Consider the following 25125-nt stretch of genomic DNA (forward strand, 5'->3'; position numbering starts at 1 on the left):
CCAACCTCCCTATCTATTAACATGCCGAACCGGATCACCGTTGTCAGGTTGACGGGCATGTTCGATAGATAGTCGGGGGTCGGCGGGCATGTTCAATAGATAGTCGGGGGTCGGCAAGGACCCAGCGTGCACGCGCATCGCTGGTCCTTGCCGGCTATCCACTTGCAGACTTTCTGCACATTTCGATCAAAACCTACTCGTTTTGGTCGCATCGTGCAGAAAGTCGGCAAATGGATAGGCCCCTTTAGTCTGTAGTTCATTTTTATTTTCATTACTGGACTTTGAGAAAAAGACACAATTCTGTACAGTATTTATTTAAAAAACAAAACCCAGTGCCTGAGTAGTACTTTAGAGAAAAAAAGGGAAATTTGCCAACCCCACAAAGAACTAAAACTAGAGATACTGGGCCTGATTCAGAGCCGGACACTATTTGCAGACGCTCGTTCACAAAAAGGGGCAGGCTATTTAAATTGAGCGCTCACTCCTTGCGGTCTGTTGACGCCTCTATGTCTGAGCGAGCGTCCGAAACATGCGCTCACTATTTTGTAAAGACGCCCCTTGGCCGCTCGCATCATACGTCATCTCCGCTATTTATTTGATTAATCGAGTACATCGAAAGGCGTATGAACTGCTCGCTATTCTTGTGGTAGCATTTTCCTACCGCAACCATGCGAGCAGTTCTGGCTAAAAGACAACCAAGTGACGTGGTCGATGACGCTGCTTTGTTAATTATGCACACCCATTAAACGCCCGTTTTGACCGTTAGGCACGCCTGCGTTCGGATCTCCACTCCCCGTTTTCAAGCACCTTCCCCTGTTACCACCCACAAACGCCTCATTCTGTCACTCAAATTAGCAGGCACTCGCTATTTTGCGAGCACACGATTTCCGACCGCACTGACTGGTTGGCGCATGGGCATTACAACCCATACGCAGATGTGCGAACATCGCTCGGAGCGAACGAGCGGCTCTGAATCAGGCCCACTGTGCAAGTTAGCACCAAAGAGAAACAAAATTCAAACAAGGTAGATGCAATCGTTAATAGCAATTTAGTAGGTCACCTATGTTATAAACATCATTAAATAAATGGTCTGGGTCTACTTCTACGCGAGGATACCCCTAAAATTGCATCTACAATGAGACAGACTTTGGGGACAATCCAATTATACCCCTTCTACACTACTGTCCCGGGTCTGACTAATTATGCAATTGGAAGTTTCCAATTCGCTTAATTAGTCCAATAATTACAAGTCATTTTTGGGGGGTTAAAAAAATGACATCAAATTACACCAAAATCAACTATTTAGCTGCGAGTACAGCAAATAGGCAATTTTAATTGGATTGGAGAATTCTCTGGAGCGCACATTAGTACAAAGTCTGAGTTTCATTAAACAAACTCGCACCTAATTTGATTGACCTATTTGTCTATACCCCTGTGAGGGTACCCGATGGGGCTTATCCAGAATATCTTCTACCACTCCTGTCAGGTGATATGCTGTATTATGAGACTTCGGTTATCTGAAAAAAAAAACTTTATTTGCAATCAGTTCCTAGTAAATATAGGAGCATGATATGACTATTAATTTAGTCCATATATTTCACTCATACATTTTAGACAATGCTGTATATTTATTTTATGCATGTGCGTATTTGTGAATTGCCATCTACTTAATGAGGTTTATATCACCACCGATGACCTATTACATTGTTATTTTTAACAACTGCATCAGTCCTATTTGGGCTTGGTTTCATTCTGTACAGCATTTATCACTTATGGATACTACAAATGCTCGGTATGCATATTTCTTCAAGATCAGACTTTATTCACAAGCCATCATAAAAACGGGAAAATGTAAAAAAAACAAAACAAAAAACATTTCATCAACATTAAGTCATCAATCCATGCCTCAAGCATATGGGCAGATTCAGCACCAAGTGCAATTCATCACTGGCTGGTTATCGTGCTCTCAGTCAGTCGTCAGACAAGGTCCCAGGGCATGTAGTGTCTCGGGAACTTCAAGACAGACAAAAAAAAAAAGTCCTTATACTGAAAAGAATCCAGAAAAAAAAAAACTGAACTGGAATGTCCATCTTACAATGATATACTGTATACTTTAGGATCCAAATGGGCAATTTCAGTGATGTGTGAGGCACGGATAGTAAGTGTAGTATTGTTATTTGGTGCCTCACTTCTCTATTAGGGCCTCAAGTTGCTCCTGTAAGGATGTCACCTACAGAGGACAGATTCAAAGGATTAGGTTCAGTGTTTTGGCTGGGAACAATTACTTACAGTTCTGATAATCTGATAACTGTAAGAAGCTTTCAAAAGTTATCACTACGATTAACACAAACATAGTACACACTGTAATGTTAGAACGTTTAATCCAAAGCTGGGTACACACTATACGATGTGTGTACCCAACGATGGAACACCACAATGTAAAGATATCATGCACACTGTACGACGTAGCGATAACAGGATTTTGGTACTTACCGTTAAATCCATTTCTCCGATTCCACAGGGGACACTGGAGCTTCATGACAGTGGGGTATAGACGGTGGGTTGAGTTGAGCCTGGCACAAAATCTACAAGTGTGACTGGCTCCTCCCCCTCTATGCCCCATCAACCCCAGTTTTAAAGAACTGAGCCCGAGAGGAGACGGAGAACAGACTGAAGAACAGAGAAGGAGAACAGGAAAAGAAACATCCAACATACTGACACACTGCAAGAACACAGCAGGCTGCAGTGATAAACAGTCACACAATAAAAACAGACAAAACTGCAACAGAACTGAAGCAGAACAAGCAACTGAGAACAGGCAAGAAGCACTGGGTGGGCGTCCAGTGTCCCCTGTGGAATCGGAGAAATGGATTTAACGGTAAGTACCAAAATCCTGTTTTCTCCTTCATCCACTAGGGGACACTGGAGCTTCATGACAGTGGGGACGTCCCAAAGCTACCCTCCTGGGGGGGAGAGTGCTGAACGCCCTGCAAGACACTACGACCAAAATTTGAAGCAGAAGCCGCAAAAGTGTCAAATCTGTAGAAACGTACAAAAGTATGAACCGAAGACCACGTCGCTGCCTTACAAAGCTGTGAAGCCGAGACACCTCTACGTGCCGCCCAAGAAGTACCCACAGAGCGCGTAGAATGCGCAGAAATGGATACCGGCAGTGGTCGAGCAGAAGCAACATATGCCTGACGAATAGTCAGACGAATCCACCTGGCCAAAGTTTGTTTAGACGCAGGCCAGCCACGCCGATTAGCATCATAAAGGACGAATAGAGCCTCTGATTTACGTAGCTCCTCAGTACGGGACACATAAATGCGAAGTGCCCGAACCACATCCAGGGAGTGAGAATCCCCAGAAGAGTCCGACAACGCTGGCACTACAATCGGCTGATTCAGATGAAAACCCGAGACCACCTTGGGCAAAAAGGAAGGCCGGGTACGAAGTTCCGCCCGATCTTCATTAAAAATCAAGTAAGGGGAACGGCAGGACAAGGCTCCAAGTTCAGACACACGTCTGGCCGAAGCCAGGGCCAATAAAAGGATCATCTTCCAAGTCAAATACTTCAATTCCACCTCCTGCAAAGGCTCAAAGGAGGATGACTGAAGAAAAGATAAAACAAGATTCACGTCCCAAGGAGCCGTGGGTGGCACAAAGGGGGGCTGAATTCTAAGTACCCCTTGAAAAAAGGTCTGAACCTCCGGAATCAGAGCTAGGCGACGCTGGAAAAAAATAGAAAGAGCAGAAATCTGCACTTTAAGCGATCCCAAGCGTAACCCCGCATCGAGGCCTTTTTGAAGAAAAAGAAGAAGACGTGGTAAATGAAAAGAGGAAGTGGAGGATCCACGACCTTCACACCAGGAGATATAAGCCCTCCAAATGCGATGATAATGCGCTGATGTTACCGGTTTTCTAGCCCTAAGCATGGTAGGAATGACCGACCTAGGAACTCCATGGCTTCTTAGGATGGCGGTCTCAATAGCCACGCCGTTAAACGAAGCCGCCGTAAATCCGGGTACACACATGTACCCTGTTGTAGAAGGTCCGATCGTAGCGGAAGAGGCCAAGGTTCGTCTGCCAGAAGGAATAAAAGATCGGAGTACCAAACCTGACGAGGCCAATCCGGAGCCACTAGGATGACTGTGGACGACTCTCGTTTGATCCGCTTGAGAATCCGAGGGAGGAGCGGAAACGGTGGGAACAGGTACACAAGGCTGTACGGCCAAGGGATCAGTAAAGCATCCGCTCCCACCGCTGCCGGATCCATGGTCCTGGAGCAGTAAAGGGGTAGTTGATGATTTATCCGAGATGCCATCAGGTCTATCTGTGGCTTCCCCCATCTGCAAACCAGTTGATGAAAGACCTCGGGATGAAGGGACCACTCCCCGGGATGAAGATCCTGACGACTGAGGTAGTCCGCTTTCCAGTTGTCGACCCCCGGAATAAACACTGCGGAAATGACCTCTACGTGTCTTTCTGCCCACAGAAGGATGCGACTGGCTTCTCTCATTGCCATCCGACTGCGGGTTCCCCCTTGGCGATTTATGTATGCCACTGCCGTGGCGTTGTCGGATTGTATTCGAACCGGAAGTCCTCGTAACAGAGGAGCAGCCTGTATCAATGCTCTGTAGACTGCCCGCAGTTCGAGAACATTGATTGGTAAGAGGGACTCCTGCTGCGACCAAAGCCCCTGGAAGTGATTGTCCAGAACCACCGCTCCCCATCCGCGGAGGCTGGCGTCCGTGGTGACCAAGGTCCAATTCCAAATTCCGAAGCGCCGACCCACTAACAGATGCTCCGTCCGAAGCCACCAGAGCAAGGATATGCGGGTCCGGGGAGACAGACGCACCAGCCGATGCATCTGTAGGTGGGACCCGGACCACTGAGACAGAAGATCCAGTTGAAATATTCTGGAGTGAAATCTGCCGAATTGGATGACCTCGAAGGAAGCCACCATTTTCCCCAGGAGACGGATGCAAAGATGCACAGATACTTTCCTGGGTCTGAGCACTAGACGAACCAGCTCCTGTATGGCTAGGGCCTTGTCCCTTGGCAAGAATATACGAAGCAGAACAGTGTCTAGAATCATTCCTAGGAACTGAAGTCTCTGGGACGGCATCAACTGAGACTTCTGGAAGTTCACAATCCATCCATGTTGAATGAGAATCTGATGTGTAAGGGACACTTGGTGTAAAAAGACTTCTGCCGTCGGAGCCTTGATGAGTAAATCGTCTAGGTACGGAACTATCGTCACCCCCCGAGAGCGCAAGTGAGACACCATGACGGCCATCACTTTGGTGAATACCCTGGGAGCTGACGAGAGACCGAATGGCAGGGCCTGAAACTGGAAATGAGCTTCCCTGATGGCAAATCTGAGGAAAGCCTGGTGAGGAACCCAAATTGGGACATGCAGATAGGCGTCCTTGATATCTATCGACACCAGAAACTCTTCTGCCTATAGTCCCGCAATGACAGAATGGAGAGATTCCATCTTGAACCTGTGAAATGAAAGATACTGGTTCAAGGATTTCAGATTCAGAATGGGTCTGACTGACCCATCTGGTTTCGGAACCACAAAAAGGTTTGAGTAAAACCCTTGTTGTCTTTGTGCAGTGGGAACCGCCACAAGGACCTCGGCCAGCAAAAGTTTCTCGATCGCTTGACGCAAAATTAGTTGCTTCAAGGGATCGACAGGCAAACCTGTTGTAAAATAATGCCCAGGAGGAGTGAAAGCGAACTCGATCTTGTACCCTTGAGATACCAGATTTCGAACCCAAGTGTCTGGAGAAGTCCGTCTCCAAACCTCCGAGAAACGCTGGAGGCGAGCCCCCACCTTCGGATTTCTGAGATGGGATGGGAGCCCGTCATGCCACAGGCTTGTCTGCTGGCTTGGGATCTGGACGGCGGCCAATATTTGCTTGACGTCCTCTAGCACGGCCTCCTCGCCCCGCTGAAGACGAACCTCGCGATCGTCCCTGAAATCTTGCCGATGCTCGAAAGGAACGAAAGGAAGGTCCCCTAAACGAGCGACGCGGAGGAGGTGCTGATGAAGGTAGAAAAGTACTCTTACCTCCAGTGGCCAGCGAGATCCATTTGTCCAGCTCTGGACCAAATAAAATATCGCCTGTGAAAGGAAGAGCTTCCACTGCTCTTTTTGACTCCGCATCCGCTTGCCAGGCACGAAGCCAAAGTGCCCGGCGAGCAGAGACCGCCGAAGCAGAAATCCTAGCGCCTACCTGGCCGATATCTCTGGAGGCGTCTCCTAAGTATACAGCAGACTCCTGAATATGTTCTGCCAAGGTAATCAGATCTGCCCGCGGAGTGCTGGATCTAAGACCCTCAGTCAATTGTTCCGCCCACTTTTCCACAGCCTTGTTGACCCAAGATCCTACCAAGGCCGGCCGGAGAAGTGCACCTGCGGCCGTATAAATGGATTTCAAAGTGGTTTCTAATCTCCGCTCTGAGGTTTCCTTCAATGTAGTAGCTCCTGGAACAGGTAACGTGGTCTTCTTTGACAACCGAGAAACCGAAGAATCCACAGGTGGCGGGGTCTCCCACCTCTTCCTATTTTCCGCAGGAAATGGGTAAAGAGAGAAAAAGCGCTTAGGAATCTGGAATTTACGGTCCGGATTCTGCCAGGCTGCCGTCATCTGTTCGTCCAACTGGAGAGAAACAGGGAATGTGACGGCCATCTTCTGTGACCTGGCAAATAAGGAGTCTTCTAACGATTCTGGAGCTTCCTGGCCAGAAATCTTAAGAACTTCCCTTACCGCTAGAATGAGTGCGTCAATACCTTGCAATGCCTCAGGTTCTTGTGAGTAAGTCTCTACGTCTGATTCGTCCAGCATCTCCCCTTCCTCCTGAGACGAGTGATCCGCTGCCGAATCCTCATCCGACTGGAGAACCGCCGGAAGAGCCCTCTTTTTAGATGAGCGACTTACCGTAGCTTCAGGAGCTTTAGACGCAGAACCCATCGCTTGAGCAAGGCTATTCACCGAGCGGACTAAATTCTGAGCCCACGCTGGTTCTGCTAGAAAAGAAGGGTGAGATGTGCCAGGTAGATCTCTGGCAGACTCCCGTTCCCTACGGGAAGCGGCTAATTCAGAAGAAAGGTCCGCCATGACCCCGGCCAAACTATTTATGAAGGAGGGAGTGACAGACTGCGTGTTAGCACTGTCTGCTTCACACGTCTCGCACAGGGAAGACCCTTCGGAGCGAGCATGGGTAAATTTCTTCCTGCACTTAGTGCAGGCAAACAGCTTTTGTGATGCAGTTTTTTCTGCCCTGGATGTCATCATGTACTCACAGACAAGCACCACATACAATTCAGGAATGCAGAAGAAGTATATGGAGAAGCAGAATTACAATAATAATGCTACTCAAGTATGGGAGCAGACAGAACAATAAGGGAGGAGCAGAATTTCAATAATAATGCTACTCAAATTGCAGGCAGAGCAGTATAGGAGGAGCAGAATTTCAAGAATAATGCAACTCAGTAACAGGGGCAGACAGGCATATAAGGGAGGAGCAGTCAATAGGACCAGAAAGCAGTTAAAAACACCCTCTGTATTTACAGACCCCTGTAGAAGCTGTCCACTGCTCTCAGTTTTCTCCTCTCCCCCTCCGCTCAGTGCCTTCAGTCTCTCTGAGGCGCCACTCCCGTTCAGAGCGCGCCAAACTAGCCCAGGCAGTGAAGGAGGAAGAGGAGGAGGGACCCATAAGCTCCTCCTCCTAATGGCCGCCGCTTTGTATGCGCGCGGCATACACTTATACAGTGGGGACGTTCTCACCTCTGTGTCCCCGCACTGACAGCGGGGGCCAGCGGCACGACCGCCGCCAGTGATAACCGTGCCGGTGCCTTTTACACAAGCACCGGCACGCAGAGGTAGGAATGCTGCTCCGAGCCTACCTAACAGCCAGCGCCGGTGTTCTATCACAACACCAGCGTGGCACTGACAGCCGCGCGCTGTTACCAGACCCAGCCGTTATTTTCACCTCTCCTGCTAGTCAGGAGGGGTGTGCTACTCACCGGGCTGCTGCGGCCAGAGCGCTGGGCAGTGAGGTGAGAGCGGGGACCCGGACACAAGCCAGTGGTAGCTGTGGTGGGCCCCGCTGAGTCTGATGACTCCTAACTGCCTAAAGCAGCCTCCCCTCCATAGGGTGACCGGACACAGGCTGCAGTAGCCGTGTGGTCCCCTCTCTGGCGGCTCCCACGATGCAGGCAGACTGTCACAGCTAACAGTCTGCCTGTCCTCTTGCTGATGACTCTTTGGTTCTTTTACATTTATATAAAAATTAATATAAGGGTTGGAGACAGCCCCTGTGCACCGGCTCTACTCGGGCACATTCTAAAAACTGGGGTTGATGGGGCATAGAGGGGGAGGAGCCAGTCACACTTGTAGATTTTTAAAGTGCCAGGCTCAACTCAACCCACCGTCTATACCCCACTGTCATGAAGCTCCAGTGTCCCCTAGTGGATGAAGGAGAAAGATCATTACATATAGCATATGGCAGCATGGAGTCGTTAATTGCAGATGGGACGATACGATGAAAGGCCAGCGTGCATGCGCATTCGGTTGTACACACTATATCATTCAGATTACTCATTGGAACGACATCTTATAGTGTGTACCCAGTTTTAGAATATCCCATCTATCTAAGTGACATAATTCACTTGCGTACTAATTTAGCAAAAAGGGAAAGTCTTACTACTGTAGCTACTAGAGAGAAAGGTATTAATTTAGAACCGAAATATAATTTTGGAGTTTTGATAAACATTAATTCCTTTTAAACCATGTATTGAAAGTTAAAGTCCTCATCTTTGTGGCTGTGAGATATAATATATGATGATGTGAGAATTAAATTGAGGATTCCAATTTTTGTATCACAGCAAAATGTGTTCTATTTTAATAAACAGAAACATTGAGCTTTATATACTGTATATAACGAGGCATATTTCAGTGTTATACTATTTAGATGCGGACTCGAAGAGGTATAGGGGTTTATTCATAAAGCAGTGAAAAGTCCTGTTTAGCTGAAAACAGGACTTTTAACTGCTTTTGGCTATTCATACAGGGGGTTACCGTGAAGAAGGGTATTCCTTCTCCAGTGGCACACACGCTTCGTGTATGAATTGCATCACCATACTATTGTATGGCGAGTGCAATTCATAAAGGAACTGAAAACTCAGCTTTCCATTCCTCTCCTGCTGTACAAATTCGCCATCTAAGCATGTTGTAATCTGTACCGCCAGCCGAACAGAGCAGGGCTGTCTGCCCAGGGTGAGCTCCGCCCCCTTTTCCCAGCGTTCCTTGCAGCAGGTCTGACCTGCTGCTCTCTGACGCTGGCGCATGCACAGTAAGAATACATGCATATCGGGCTCCCGATATGTCTGTATTCTCACTGCATCCAGGGATCGCAGAGGGGCCAGACAGATAAGTGTACATGAATGGCTACTAAACATCACTATATATTGCATCGATGTGATATATAGTGATGTTTATCATGAGACACTTCAGTAAATTATGGGGTCTATTCATAAACAACATGAACAGCAGGATTTGAAAGACGGCGATCTTGATCAAATTTAAAACAGCAATAGCAATAAATGCTAAATCAGGCTTGTTTTGCATGGATTGCTATTGCCATTTTAAATACAGAGGGCAACGGCGTGGAAATTGTCTCCTTTGAAACCCCGCTGTTTTGTAAATATACCCCCCCCCAATATATGCTGTTTTGTACCCCCATGGTTTTAAAAATAATTAACTTGGTAATTTTAATATATTACATTTTACCAGAGTTCGATTTTGGAGTACATTCACACGAATACACGTCTTCTCGCTAGAAAGTTATCACTATGTACAGCCCAATGGAGAACATAGCATGCAAAATCCTGTGATTTGCCATTCAATGTAGGGAAGCTAATGCTACTGTAAATTTAACCGTGAGTGACCATCCGGCTGCTGGTAGATCTATCGATACTGACGATAGGGGAGACCCAAGACAGAATTTTTTTTCATTTTATTTCAACAACTTACAAAATTCACACATTTACAATATTTCCCTATACTCAGGAGTAGACGATTACATTTTAGAGTTACTTTACACAATTTCAGAAAAAGCAATAACGGGAAGAATTGTGGAAATACAGGATTTTGGTTCTTACCTGTTAAAATCTGGAAATGTGGGTATAGGTGGAGCTGGATTCTGAACACAAAAGAGTAATGGTGGGTACACACTACACGATATGCTCCCTGAGCGATATCGTGTAGTGTTGTCCCCGGCAGGCTGTGCTCAATGTCGTTCATGACATTGAGCACAGCCGCTGAATGATATCATTAACGATATCGTTCAGCGCCGGGCTCTCTCCCCCATTCCCTGACATGCAGCAACCTGACGACATCGTCAGATTGTGCTGCATGTTCAGGCGATGGACAAGATCCATCGGGAACGCGCGTCGTCGTCATCGTTCATCTTTTTGGTGTTAAAAATGGACGATAAAGTGGACGACTGAACGATAACGATATTGTTCAGTCGTCCACTTTATCGCCCAGTGTGTACGCACCATTAATGTTTGCAGCAGAACAGGCTCCTCCTCCCCTATATTCCACCCCCTGCCTCTAGCAGCCACAAAGAACAAGCACAGGGAGTAGTAGGAGATGTGGAAAAGACCAGGCACACAGAAAAACAGTCACATACACTGAGACCCATATATGTGCTGAACCATAACCCCTAACCAAACAGGCATAAAGGCTGGCTTTCAGTGTCCCCCATGGACTCAGATAAAAGGCAAGAACCAAAATCCTGTTTTCTGTATCATCCATGGGGGGGTGCTGGAACTGTGGGATGTCACAAAGCTATCCCCTTAAGGGAGGTAATGCTCCTGTGCTGTTATTAGGATCCGTCGCCCAATACTAACATCTCTAGAGGCAAAGGTGTCAAATGTGTAGAATTTGATGATGGTATGTTCAGAGGACCACATAGCCTCCCGGCGTAGCTGTTCCGCAGAGGCACGACACGTAGCCACCCAGGAAGTACCCACCAACCGGGTGGAATGGGCTTGAACCAGACAGCACACACTACCTTTATCGACGCAAGGGAGGAATCCTTCCGGTCTCTGGAAGAGAGGGTACCACAATTTCTTGGTTGATATGAAACTTGTTTACTTTCTGAAGGTGGTTTCTAGATCTGGTACGGTGGATTGCATGGTCCCGATGAGAATTGTGGGCTTATAAGAATGAGGACTCAAATCAGCCACCCGTCCAGTTAAAGCTATTGCCAATAGAAACACAGTCTTCCACTTGAGTCAGCGAAGGTCAACTGATTCCAGGGGCTTGAATGGATTAGACTAAAGGGATTATAACACTGGAAGAAAATCCCACAGAACCACCAGGGGAAGGAAGGGACGCTGAATATGTAGTATGCCCCTGAAGAAAATTCTGAACTGCCAGAGAGAGCAATCTTGCGCTGCAACAAGACCAAAATGGCAGAGACTTGCACTTTCAAAAACAAGAGGCAAAGACTTAAGTCTAACCAAGTTTGAAAGAAAGATAAGACCCAGGAGAGTCGGAAGACTGCCAAATCTACCTTCCTAACGGAACACCAATCAAAATAGGTCCGCCACATCCGATACATTTTTGAGGAAACTGGCTTCCTGGCGCAAAACGAAGGTCTGCGTGCCAAGTACAGTGTGCCCAGTCTGGAGCAAAAGACTGCCACGCCCTGCAATTTCAGCTTGCAAAAAAATTGAAACAGCATCAAAATCGGAGAGAAGAGGTAAATGAGGGGAAATGCCCCAGGAACTGAGGGCGTGTATCAGTAAGACACCTGGATCTCGGGTTCAGGAGTAGAACAGGAGAAGCTGTGATTGTGGTGGGAGGCCATCAATGTCTATGTCTGGAAGACACCAGTGATGCACTAACATGTGGAACACTTAGGGGTGTAAAGATCACTCGTGGACGTCCTGACGACTAAGAAAACCTGCTTTCCAATTCTGGACACATGGAATGTAAACCATCGAGAGAGCTGGAAGAAAACATTCAGCCTAAATGTAGAATCTGGCGGATCTCTCTCATGGCGCCTGGACTTCGGGTGCTTCCCTGACGATTGATGTAAGCGACTATGGTCACGTTGTATGATTGAACCTCTATGGCCTTGTCCTGAAGAATTGGCTTTGTCTGAGCAAGAGCTCGGTTGACTGCCCAGATCTTCAAGATGTTGCCAGTGGAAGAGCGAAAATAACCTGGCCAACACTGAGCAAGACACTCCAGTGGTGTTCCCCACTGGAGGGAACAGCCACTTAGCTCCAGCTCCCCGTAGTCACTTACCTGCTGCGACTAGCTCCCTACTGTGTGTCTGGGGACCTGGGTCAACAGTGCTCCCTCCGCCAGAGCGGGGTCCTGACGGTGCAGTCGGCAGGATCGCGTCTGCAGCTGTGCCACTGGCCGCTCATTGGAAGCAATAAATATATAATTCTGCATGATTGCAGCCAGAATAAACATGCCTAGCTCCTTGGGTACCAAAGAAAAACTGGCTGCTAGAGGCTGGGATATAGGGGTGGAGAAGCCTTTGCTGCTGCAAATATGAATTCTTTGGTACTCAGAATCCTCCAGCTCCACCTATACCCACAGTTCCAATGCTCCCCATGGATGATTGTGGGTTTGTTTGCCATTTCTCCCCCACCACCAAACAACAATATGAAATATACTCAGGTACTCTTAGTAGTACAAATATAATTCTTGGTTTAAACAAAAGATAACACCACTAACTGGTCTGGTCACAAAAGTACAAAATAACCGTGATCATGATGAGGTTCAAGGGTACCTGTCTCCAGACTGACACAGGTTTAAACAATAGGGTGTTCTAAAATACCATAAAATAAACCTCCATCTCTCCTTATTCGTTCTCCAATGATTAATTTTCGAAATGTGGTAATTTACAAAGATTCCGGGGAGAAAAGTAAAGGAGTATATGACAAACTCTGTACTTTCAAAAACAGAATTTCTTCCTGCAGTGTGTTTAAATCTTACCAGACAGCTTCACTTATATAGTGGTGCATTGATAAGATGGAGGTTCCTGCTTCTCTCCAAGCAGAGAATTCAAGTATAAGGCTAGAGGTCACACAGGGAAGGGACCTCTTTGTACCTCTAGCTAAAGGGGAGAAGCTCCATTGTGGTTGAAGTTAGTATTTTACTTTATTATTTTTGTAAATTAAATAAGTTATTTTAATGTTATTTAGTTTCGAAAAGGTGGTGAAACAAGCCACAGATATAGCATAAACAGAGAGATGTATAGTACATTGGAAATGTGATTAGTACTAGCGTTCAAGTTTTACTTTTTTCAAACAATAGAATAGAATAGGGGACTTTTCTCAAAAAACTCCCCCCCCTTATGACGTGCTAAATTCACCACCAACTATTTCGACCTTTGGCTATTCTTTCTCTATAACTAACTGCATATCCTATTTTATAATAATGCCCAGAAGATAGAATCACTAGCCTGAGAATTATTTCATGTCCAGATCGGTATAAAGAGTCATATAAAGTTTAGAATACTAAAGTTGGAGATAATAAGAGGTCAGTTTAGTATGAATTAGAAAAATACACAGTAACGTGTCACGTGTCAGTTCTAATGCTGTCTCTTGCTATGTACTTGGAGCTTTTGTCATTCAGTATACATTTATAAAGCTAAAAGGAAAAAAACTTGAATTATGCGTTTTTGCACAAAGTATGGGAGGATGAACATCTCATAGTAATGTCTCACCTGTTGCTTCTCACAGTCTTCCTGCTGTCTGAACTCATCCAGCACAGCTTGTAGACGAGTCTGAGTTAAAGAGAGAATATTAGTACAAGGAATGAAGAAACACCATCTGTACATGAATTAAAGATTGTGGCCCTGATTCAGAGCCCGACGCTCTGAATCAGGGCCGTCCCTCTTCCTTTTTGGAGCGGCCAAAATGATGGTCGCGATGGTCAAGACCATCGCGACCATCGGGCTTGCGACGAGACCCTTGCGGTAGGGTCTCGCTGCCGCAAGCCCTGGAGGGCTTTTGGCTCCATCAGAGCCAAAAGCACTCCCACTGACATCACTAGTGATGTCAGTGGGGCCGGCCCCAGACGGTAGGCGTTCCCATGGAACGCCTCAGTCTGGGCAGCCACGCCCCTGGCACGCCCACCAAAGGAGGCGTGCTGTCAATCATCCTCGACAGCACGCCCCCTTTGGTGCGAGACCCATAATGACGGCTTGACCGTCGTTATTCAGGTCTCGCGCATGCGCACGACGGAGCTGCCTCCGTCGTGCGCATGCGTACTTGGGCAACATCGACCCACTTGCGAGCGGTCAGCACTCGCGAGCGGGTCTGAATCAGGCCCAGTGTGCCTTAATACACAGATACTGCCAATGTCATTCTCCTCCATACATAAAATGCAGTGACACTTTATTCAGTGTTGGAAATTCAGCCATGCGCCTGGATACAAGAGCATCTAAACACTAACACCCCCCCCCTCTAGTAAAAGGACTCATCGATGTTGATCGCGAAATGACTACAAGGATGCAGTGGGTGCACAGCCTAGGACTAAAGATGCTGGTAGCCCCCCTCCCAAATTGTTACCGGAGATCTGCCACTGGCCTTATTCTATTCTCAGGCGACAGAAGGTCACGAACTCTTTTTACGCACCTTAAGAGCAACATTTTCCACCTTCATAATAAGTTCTTCCTGACGTTTTCTTCTCTCCTGAGTCTCTCGCAGTTTCTTTTGTAAATTTTCTACTTGTTTCTGCAACTCCAGTACTTGAAAAAGGAATAAATTAAACATTTCATGGCAATACAAATTGTCTGACACAAGTGGCTATTGTCACATGGGTATTTCAGAGGGTTGTATATGGCATTGAGAACATAGGCTTCAAAAATACATTTCCTTTGTCACATAAGCACTGCAAAAAGGTTTCTGCCAACATTTTCAAAGCGGAAGCACTCTATGACAGGGAAACAGCAGTTCCCATTGAATGCTGTGTGACTACGCCAAAGTACCTTTTTGATATCATCTTCAGTCGTTATTGCTGGGATGTATTCAGCATCCCAGGAGTCAGGATGCAGACAGTCACAATACAGACAGTCAGAATCCCAACAGATTGCAGAGGTAAGTATTCGGGTCAGAGGGAGACTTAGGGGGAGGGTTAGGCTATGGAAGGGGAGGGTTAGGTTTATAATACTAAAATCTGTCTGTATTCTGACTGTCTGCACCCTGTGCCCAACCTGTTATTGCTCACCTATCTGGTTGGTGCCCCCATCCTGGCCATCCTGACACCCTCTCTGGTCTTCAGTTTCCATAATGTTCAAGTCTTCTTCTTCCTGCCGCTCTCTATCCTCCTCCTCTCCATCACTGCTGCTGCTTATGTCATTGAAGATCTCACGTAATTCATCCCTTTCCACTGATAATTAAGTTGGAAGAGATAAAAAGGAAGTTAACAAATCAAAAAGAAAAAACAAACAATTAGACAATAAAGATGGAAGAGAAAACCACTAGGCACACATATGGGTAGATAGCATTCATGCTCGCATGCAGTGATGTAACAGGTGACATCATCAAGTCGCCAGTAGTCACCACATTCTAGGCTTACACATGCTTCTGGCTGCTCACGTTCACCATTTGAGGTTATTTAAATTTTTTTTTTCAATTGAGTATTAGAACTTTAATTTTCTTACCACCACATTTTAATTTTATTATATGCATGTATTTTATACTTAATTATTGTTGCTTTATATGCAGGTATGAGCAAGTAGCATTTGCTCACACACAGTGAACTCTTGTAAGCATTCTACACTCTGTGTGACGACCATTGGAGAGAATGAATGCCATAAACTTGGTATTGCTCTATGGGATATGAGGTTAAAACTGGGTACACACTGCAGCAATGTGTACCTGGACGATATGGCGCCTGACGGGCCAATATATCGTATTCGTGGTACACATCAGAACGAGGTAATGAAGGACAGAATGATCCCTCATTCCGTCCTTCATTACTTTGCATGGCGCCGCATGCGATATCGTCTGGTTGGCCGTGCAACATGGCCGACCGGAAGATATCGCCGTGCGCAGATTGGTGCATACACTGAACAATCCGGCCGATATGTCGTTCCGATTTAGCCAGAAACCACTTATCTGGCAGATATCGCTCCAGTGTGTACCCGGCTTAAGAGTTGCTAGCAAACTCATGCATCTTTATTAAACAAGGAAAAAAAAAGACCCAAATGGATATATTCAGCAAATATAATATAAAGGTTTTTAATCGAGTGTTAGATAGTCTTATTTTCTTAATCAATGGGCTGTATACGCAGTAAACATTGCAAGATAATAAATGAACATTTAAAGGTGGAATTACTTGAAGATCCGTGTCCTTGTTTCATCCCGGACATTCCCGGAGAGCCATCCAACATAGTCAGATTCTCTGCTTCCTTAGATTCATCTTCAGCGATCACCTCCCAGCCTGAATGTCAGCGCTAAGGAAGAGTGTAGAACTCCTTCTCCAATATAACTTAATATAAATTGCCTGCATATCCAAAATAACTGTCACACATTGAGGATGTAGAGTACATGAAGGATCCGCCCTGGCTACATACAATGGGTGAGAAGTCAGTTACTCTCTGCACAGATTAACAAACAACCTTCATATAATAAGCACTCACAGGCGGATGGTGATTTGGGTGCCGGTTAGATTAGTGATAAATACACAATACGTACACTGTGCATACCAGACTTTCCTGCATCAGAATGCCACCTGCTGGGCCCAAGATCAATTCATAATCAATTTACCATTTTAGGTGCTCAGATTGGTTTATTTATTCATTTCTAGACCTTGAAAAATAATCATTTTAAATATGTTCCACTACCAATACAACGTCTAAACTTTGTGCTTCGGGATTTTTCTTTAGATTTTTTTGCTAATGTTACAGAAAATATTCTTGTACTTATGATCCAGTTGTGGGAGAGTATCTGGCGTTACTGGTGGAGAGCCGGACACATCTTGGGATATGCCTAACACGGCGTATAAGTGTAAATACGCTATTTTTAGGTACGTCCCTTCCCAGAGATTGTTTTTTCTCTGCATGCGAAGAAGAATAACAGCATCCAGCCCCTCAGTCACCCACAGTATAGGGCACGTAAAGGATGTCCACTCCTGCTGTGTATTCTCTATCTCTCATACTTTAGTGCTTATTACCTGCCGCTACGTTCATTCTTCTCCTCTCCTACCCAAACGTGTGATGTACCCTTTGTGCAGCTTTATCAGATACTTTATGTTCTGGCCAGTTTCCATTCCCCAGCATGTATTTATAGGTTCTCTTGTCCTCAGAGAACGCACACCCTGCTACTTTGTAAAACCAACGGTAGTATACTTTGTGCACTGCGATATGCTTACTTTCATAACGGTTAGCCCAGGCACATGGGCCGGCTACACATCTAAATGACGGGCAATTGTCGGATGTATTCCCTTTGCCCCGGACCAGCCAAGATTGCCCGTTATCTTGTTCCATCCTTCGTCAAACTGACAAGCCCCGCATACGAAACGATCTGATTGGCCATGCATCACGGCAAACCAGAAGAACTCGTATGCGACCCACAGGAGCGCGCAATTGTGGGTACACTAAATGATTTTCACAATGTGCTGTTCCAATATGACAAATCATGGAGATATCGTTCTAGTGTGTACCTGGCCTCTCTTTCTTTTTTGAGGATTACACAAACGTACTAGGAAGAGCAGTTACTGATCACCATTTTCAGTATTCACTTTTCTTAAGTGATTTAACAAATCCTCCAATCTATATATACTCAACTATCACTTAGCAATATATGTGTGGCAGGAATTTCGAAACTATATAAAAATATTCTATTATTCTGGTTGGAGTTCCATCCGATTCAGAAATCCCATCCACTGATACCTCGCAGAGGTCTCATTTAGAAGACACTCAGAACTTGTAGTGAGGAAGCTCCCCAAGCAGATTTATTACGGATGATCATAAACAATAACATGTTTCTAGTGTGTGCACAGTGGGCCGTACCCCCCTAAATGTAGTAGTGATTGTATTTATCTACAGTGCTAAAATAAATACACTCCTGAGTAAGCTTCTCTCTATTGGCGTCCCCTGACTTTGCATTGCTTCTATAAATGGCAGCTTCAAGTGGGAGAGAGATATCTGCACAGGACCTGTATTTCAATCAAATAACGATGAGACCATCAATAAAGGCTAAATTAACTGGCTAAGGGCCTGATTCAGAGCCGCTTGTAAGCGGCCGCTCGTTCGTTCTGACCGATGTTCGCACATCTGCGCATGCGTACAGGTTGTAATACGCATGCGCGAACCAGTCAGTGCGGCCGAAAATCGTTTGTTCGCTAAATAGCGAATGCCTGCTATTTTGAGTGACAGGATAAGGCGTACGTGGGTGGTAACAGGGGAAGGTGCTTGAAAACAGGGAGTGGAGATCAGAACGCAGGCGTGCTTAAAGGTCAAAACGGGCGTTTTAAGGGAGTGCATAATTAAAACAGCAGCGTCATTGACCACGTCACCTGGTTGTTTTATAGTCAGAACTGCTCGCAATATAGTGGTAGGAAAAACCAGCCACAAGAATAGCGAGCAGTTCATACGCTGTTCGATGTACTCGATTAATCTAATAAATAGCGGACATGACGTATGGTGCGAGCGGCCAGGGGGCGTCTTTTTCAAAATTACGACCCCAAGTTTTGCTCGCTCGTTCAGACATAGAGGCGTGAACAGACCGCAAAGAGCGAACGGTTCATTTGAATAGCCACCCCTTTTTCAAGAACGAACGACCGCAAATAGCGACCGGCTCTGAATCAGGCCCTAAGTAAGCACTGGTGATGCTCCCCAGAGTCGAAAAAGGCAATCAGGTTTTTTTTTCTGCAAGGATGAGACTCCTATTTGGGGGCACTGTTCTGTGAAAATGTAGTTTGTATTGAATTTGCACTTGAATAAAAAGACAGTGTATATTACAGTGTGCTTGTATTTCAAGTAGAACATTTCATGAATCAATCTCTATTATGGGCACAAATAGTAAAAGGCACAAAATAATGTGAATATTCTAAATGGTCAGAATGTTAATTCTTATAATTAGTGGAACTAAACATAGTATTATACAAGTATTATAAAGTCTTATTAAAAGCAGTGGTTGTATGCTATTTTCCTATAGAAAATAGCAGTACTGTTTACCTATGTCAAACTGGTTGTAATGAGAATGTTGAGTGTTTAAAGGCACTCAAAGCCTCTAATTAGCAGATAGGTACTAAAGGATAAAGGGCTTGATTCAGACCCGCTCACGAGCGCTGAGCGCTCGCAAGCGGGTCGATGTTGGGCAAGTGCGCATGCGCACGACGGAGGCTGCTCAGTCGTGCGCATGCGCGAGACCCGGATAGCGACGGGCAATCCGTCGCTCCGCCTCTCGCTACAAAGGGGGCGTGCTGTCGATGGCGAGTGACAGCACGCCCCCTTTAGTGGGCGTACCGGGGGCGTGGCTGCCCAGACGCAGGCGTTCCCATGGGAACGCCTACCATCTGGGGCCGGCCCCACTGACATCACTAGTGATGTCAGTGGGAGTGATTTTGGCTCTGATAGAGCCAAAAGCACTGCAGGGCTTGCGGCAACGAGACCCTACCGCAAGGGTCTCGTCACAAGCCCGATGGTCGCGATGGTCTTGACCATCGCGACCATCATCATGGACGCTCGCATAAGCTGTGGGTGGTAACCCACAGCTATGCGAGCATCCAAGAGGCCGCACTATTAAAAAAAAAAAAAAACGCCCTGATTCAGAGCGGGCGCTCGTTCAGAGTGTCCGGCTCTGAATCAGGCCCAAAGTTCCTTATTACATACTCAACTGTGAGGCTGCCAATAAGTGCTTCGCAGAGGGTCAAATATCACAATTATAGGGAGGATACCATAGTGTTATAGGTACCTATACCGGTGTGGTCATAACAATAGAAAAACATTCAAGGAATACTTCTTTTTGGATAGTGCCACATCACATCAGATACCTGTATATAAAATTTAATGGCCAGTCAATAAAATAAAATGCATGCTTTTTAAACAGACTTGCAAAAGAGACCACACATCCTCACTTAATGTAGGTTTAGGTATTGCAAACATTGAGGGTAGTAAGCACAGACATCCATAGCAGTCTTCCGTGGCACACACCAAAATGACCCGGACCCCCAAGCCATTTCTGTCACAGACCTCAGGTACGCTCTCATCCTCCATCCACGCACCTTCCTCCTATGCCGATCAATCTGTAATATCCTGAATACACAAGCTGGCATCCCATGCAGCACAATTCTGAGAGCTAAGGTTTTGGGACAGATTTTGATGGTGTGCGCTGCTAGTGTCATTTTTGGAAGGGTATTTTTGCTACTCCATGACTAATCTAAGCAGCCTCTACATGTCTGGCTTGCAGATTATTAAAAGATTTTAATCTGGCGGGATGCCCGACGAGGAGGAAGAGAGTATACACTAGGGCAGAGGTTTCCAAAACTCAGTCCTCAAGGAACCCCAAAAGTCCAGGTTTCAAGGATATCCATGCTTAACCACAGTTGATTGAATTAGTACCTCATTCAGTTTGATTTAACTACCTGTGCTCAAACATATCTGTTGGGGACCGCGTTTGGGAACCTCTGCACTAGGGTCACTACACTGCAAGATGTATGCATCCATTTTATTTTTTGGATGTATCTTTTTAAAAACCTTATAGCTGTAAGATCCTGGATAATATACTTGGACCTGGCGCTTCTGTTGTTATTTCTGAAACATTTAGCACCTAGTGGGGGGGAAAAAATCTGAACGTTTCCACTTTCTGTCAACTTTCTATTACCTTCTTGCTCTCTGCCCTCGGCCAGAATAAAGTACGGAACACTGCAGCTATACAACGTGGTAGAGCAGTTGTGTGTCAGGTACTCGCTGTAGCACATGCATTTAGTAAAAGGATACGCACACTAACTGCCTCAGCATCTGTGCTCAGCAGCCGCTTCACCTCCTTCTCCACATCCGGGGACTCTATGTACTAGAGGGAAGGTGCCAGAGGTAATTAGGGTGCCGTTTCCAGAATTATTATACAAAATGTATCACGTATTTTGCAATGTACAATTAAATGTAGAAAACGCACCTTTTTCTTTGCGGTTTTTCTGAAGCGCCTCTTGCGCACATTCTTCAGAGGTAAAGTTACTATGAAAAAGAAGAGTGTGCTATAAACATAAGGGAATACATCTCTATAGGTTCTGTAGTGCTTAAACCATTGTACAATAGCAGCATCTCTGTCACACCCCCATTATTACAATCATCCTGCACAAAATGACAGACTTACTGCCATGATTCCAAATAAATTTCTTCTCTCTATCCCGGTCTTTCTTCTTGTTGGTCTTTGGATCACTTGGACCACTTGGTTCCTCAAGTGGAGGATAAAGGTCACCATCCAAAGAGCAAACCAGCATCTAAAACACATTAACACAATCTCTCGTCAAAATTCCTTTTACAGATTATTACACTCTCACTGAAAAAATGTAAAGCTATGAGGCAGTACATACAGAGTGTTCAGAGTGAGGTCTATTTTTTTGCCCATTTTGTACCAACACAGCCACGTTACAGCGGAAACATCATATATTTCTGTGTGACAGTAAGCCTAATCCATAGTTCACTTTTTATCTACCCAGATGGCAGCAGCTCTGAATACATTAAGAATCAGTTGTTTCCATTTTAGAGCTATAGTGCAGGCCTGGTCAACCTGTGGCTCTCCAGCTGTTCTGAAACTACGAGTCCCAGCATGCTTTACCAGATGATCATTGGGAAGGTATGCTGGGACTTGCAGTTGTACAACAGCTGGAGAGGCACAGGTTGGCAAGACCTGCTATAGTGGATCAAGTCCATTCTCTTTAATTGCTGAGCACGAGCACATGCTATAATTGCTGAGCACGAGCACATGCTATAATTGCTGAGCACGAGCACATGCTATAATTGCTGAGCACGAGCACATGCTATAATTGCTGAGCACGAGCACATGCTATAATTGCTGAGCACGAGCACATGCTATAATTGCTGAGCACGAGCACATGCTATAATTGCTGAGCACGAGCACATGCTATAATTGCTGAGCACGAGCACATGCTATAATTGCTGAGCACGAGCACATGCTATAATTGCTGAGCACGAGCACATGCTATAATTGCTGAGCACGAGCACATGCTATAATTGCTGAGCACGAGCACATGCTATAATTGCTGAGCACGAGCACATGCTATAATTGCTGAGCACGAGCACATGCTATAATTGCTGAGCACGAGCACATGCTATAATTGCTGAGCACGAGCACATGCTATAATTGCTGAGCACGAGCACATGCTATAATTGCTGAGCACGAGCACATGCTATAATTGCTGAGCACGAGCACATGCTTTCATGTGATGTATGCTGTGATTTAGTTGATATTAATGAACAGGAAAGATTCCCTCTCCCAGTGCGGCAGGGCAGGCCTGCTAATAGAAGGGAGAAAGCGACATGAAATCACTCCTGCCATACATCACACCTACTTCTAAACCATTAACCCACAACACTTGGTAAGTGATACTTTCATGCACAGTGAGGATGAGGGAAACGATGAAAGGTTTTAGGACTAGAACATTTTTTTAGACTTTCCAGATACTTCAGTTAAAAAAAAAATAATAATATTCTTTTTACAAGAAAAGAAAATGTAATAAACATGATTTAGTGGGTTTATTCAAGTTCTGTATTAATATATAAATAAAAATGTGATTATACTACGTGTTTTTAATGATAACAATCACACACTTGGTTGGTCATTGGGGGAGATGAATTAAGCCTTGAACGATATCGCTCAGGGACATCACCTGCCGCATCCCCGAACTTGCAGAATCTGATGATATCGTCAGGATGTCTTGCAAGTATAGGTGATGGAAGACATCGTTAAAGATACCGCGCATACACACTGGACAATACTGAACGCGATGAACCATAACGTTATCGTTCACTTTATCAGCTAGTGTGTATGAGCCTTAACTGTCATTTTACAGGCGGTGTTTAAAAAAAATGAGTTAGAAGCTGATTGGTTGGTACTTTGGGGGTCACTCAGATCCGGACGCAAGCACCGATGTGCTCGCAACTGGGTCGATGGGTAGCCCTGCGCACGCGCAGCGGCCGCACTGCGCATGCGCAAACCCCGGAGCAAGGGAGAAACTCTCTCGCTCCGGACCTCGCTACAAAAGGGGCGGCTGTCGATGTTGATCGACAGCTCGCCCTTTTTTGTAGGCGGGCCGGGGGGGTGGTGTCCAAAACGGAGGCGTTCCTTAAGGAACGCCTACCGTTTTGGAGCTTCCTGCGCCATCAGAGCAAAAAGCTCCCTGGGGCTTGCGAGTGCTCAGACCCAACCTTAGGGTCTGGTCGCAAGCCCCGATGGTCGCAATGGTGATCACCATCGCGACCATCACCCTGGTCGCTAGCAAAGAAGCACCCGCCCTCATTCAGAGAGAGCGATCGCTTCTTGTGACCGCCTCTGAATGAGATCCTTTGTCTCTCCCCACATTATCACTCTCCAAGGCTCAGTACATCTCCCCCATTATGTATAAAGTGTCAGAGGGAAAGTGAACAAAGTTCATCAAATTCTCTGTGATGATGTAATCGTTGTATGTTGTATGAAAATACCCACAAAAAGGCATACAGTAATGAAGCAATAAAACAATTAAAAGTAATTTGTTATTTTGAGATCCATTTTCTCACAATTGACTCTCATGGACCTGGTTCACTGTAAATATAAACCCTCCATATACTACAGATGCAGTTACCTGGCAGATGTCAGCAGTCTTGTAAAAAGTCTTCTTGTCAATGGTTTTCATACATTCTAGTACACATGGAACATCAACCAGCTTTGCAGCAAGTGGAACCCTGTCAACGCGCACAATCCCATGGCGGCCGTCCGCTGTGAACAGTGGCAGATTCATTTAAAGAGAGCCTTAACTAAAGGGGAGGGGGTACCCCAAAGTGAACTACCCTTATTTTCAAAGGGGAAGATACCAACTTGCACAAAACTAATGGTGCATACACACGGTCAGATTTTTCTTCAGATCTGAACGATAGCGATTCTAAAAATCGTTCAATCGTTCATATCTGAAGGAAAATCTGACATGTGTGCCTTCAACTATGAACGATGGGTGTTCCCGATGGTAAGAACGATATCTGACATCTGATGTGTTTGCAGTCAGATTTGGTCGATTTCAGTCATTTTAATGCAGTCAAAAATCCTTCATCTGTCAAATCTGACCGTGTGTATGCACCATAACATACAGTCTACAATTCCTCTGTACATAGAATAGAGAATAGTAAAAGGCAGCTGGTGCCAGCTTTCTGGGAGTTAAGAAAGAGATGATTTACTATTTCTTTCAAAAGTGTGACATCTAGTAACTGTTTAACTTTGCAGAAAGCAGAGGCTAAGTGACAAAGGCTAATACATTAAGGAGGCAAATACATATACTATGAGAGAAGTAGCAAAATCAGAAGTGCAGTGTTAGTCCGTAGAAGGTAAGTTATACCCCTTTTACACCAGAGCAAAAACCTGGGGTTTTCCTGGTCTACCTGGGTCGCAGCTCAGTGTAAAAGGGTCCCTGAAAAATAACCCAGGTCAAGTGACTCAGCAATCCAACCCAGGTAGCTACCAGGGTTGGACCCAGGATGGACCAGGGTAATGGTGCAGTGTAAACAGTGCAGCCCGGGTTATCATGCCTAAAATGAGCGGATTAGTGGTTGTGGGGCATTCACCTCCCACTTTTTATGATCTCACAGGTTTAGCAGGGCAGACCTGTGTTCAGTGTGAACAGGGCTGACCTGGGAGTAACCCAGATCGAAGATGCAGTGTAAATGGGTCTAACCAGGGTTGGAACCATGTCCAAAAACCCAGGTCGGACCTGGCTTTTAGGTGGAAAAGAGGTATTAGTAAGCCCCCACTCCAGTGTTAGGGGGGAGACCTATATCATGTTTTTATAAAGCCAGTAAGAGCCAGTGAATACGGTCACATGTAGTGTACTGCAAGTACTGTCCCTGTGGATAAATAAAGAGTAG

At 45.6% G+C, this 25125-nt stretch overlaps 1 protein-coding gene across 1 annotated transcript in view; it reads right to left on the bottom strand.

Moving 5' to 3' along the window:
* Window positions 1-1801: 1801 nt before the first annotated feature.
* The window catches only part of TAF7L (TATA-box binding protein associated factor 7 like), a 44143-nt gene continuing 20819 nt past the window's right edge, over window positions 1802-25125 (bottom strand). Inside the window, exons 5-13 of the mRNA XM_088467278.1 lie at window positions 23856-23989; window positions 21368-21494; window positions 21170-21228; window positions 20995-21067; window positions 16389-16493; window positions 15276-15437; window positions 14684-14796; window positions 13771-13830; window positions 1802-2230 (exon numbers count right to left, since the gene is read on the bottom strand). Of these exons, the coding sequence (XP_088323404.1) occupies window positions 2186-2230; window positions 13771-13830; window positions 14684-14796; window positions 15276-15437; window positions 16389-16493; window positions 20995-21067; window positions 21170-21228; window positions 21368-21494; window positions 23856-23989 (878 nt within the window). The 3' untranslated portion in view covers window positions 1802-2185. The remainder of the gene's footprint in view (window positions 2231-13770; window positions 13831-14683; window positions 14797-15275; window positions 15438-16388; window positions 16494-20994; window positions 21068-21169; window positions 21229-21367; window positions 21495-23855; window positions 23990-25125) is intronic.

The sequence above is a fragment of the Taudactylus pleione genome, unplaced genomic scaffold, assembly GCF_031769625.1.
Source record: "Taudactylus pleione unplaced genomic scaffold, aTauple2 ptg000009l, whole genome shotgun sequence".
NCBI lineage: Eukaryota > Metazoa > Chordata > Amphibia > Anura > Myobatrachidae > Taudactylus > Taudactylus pleione.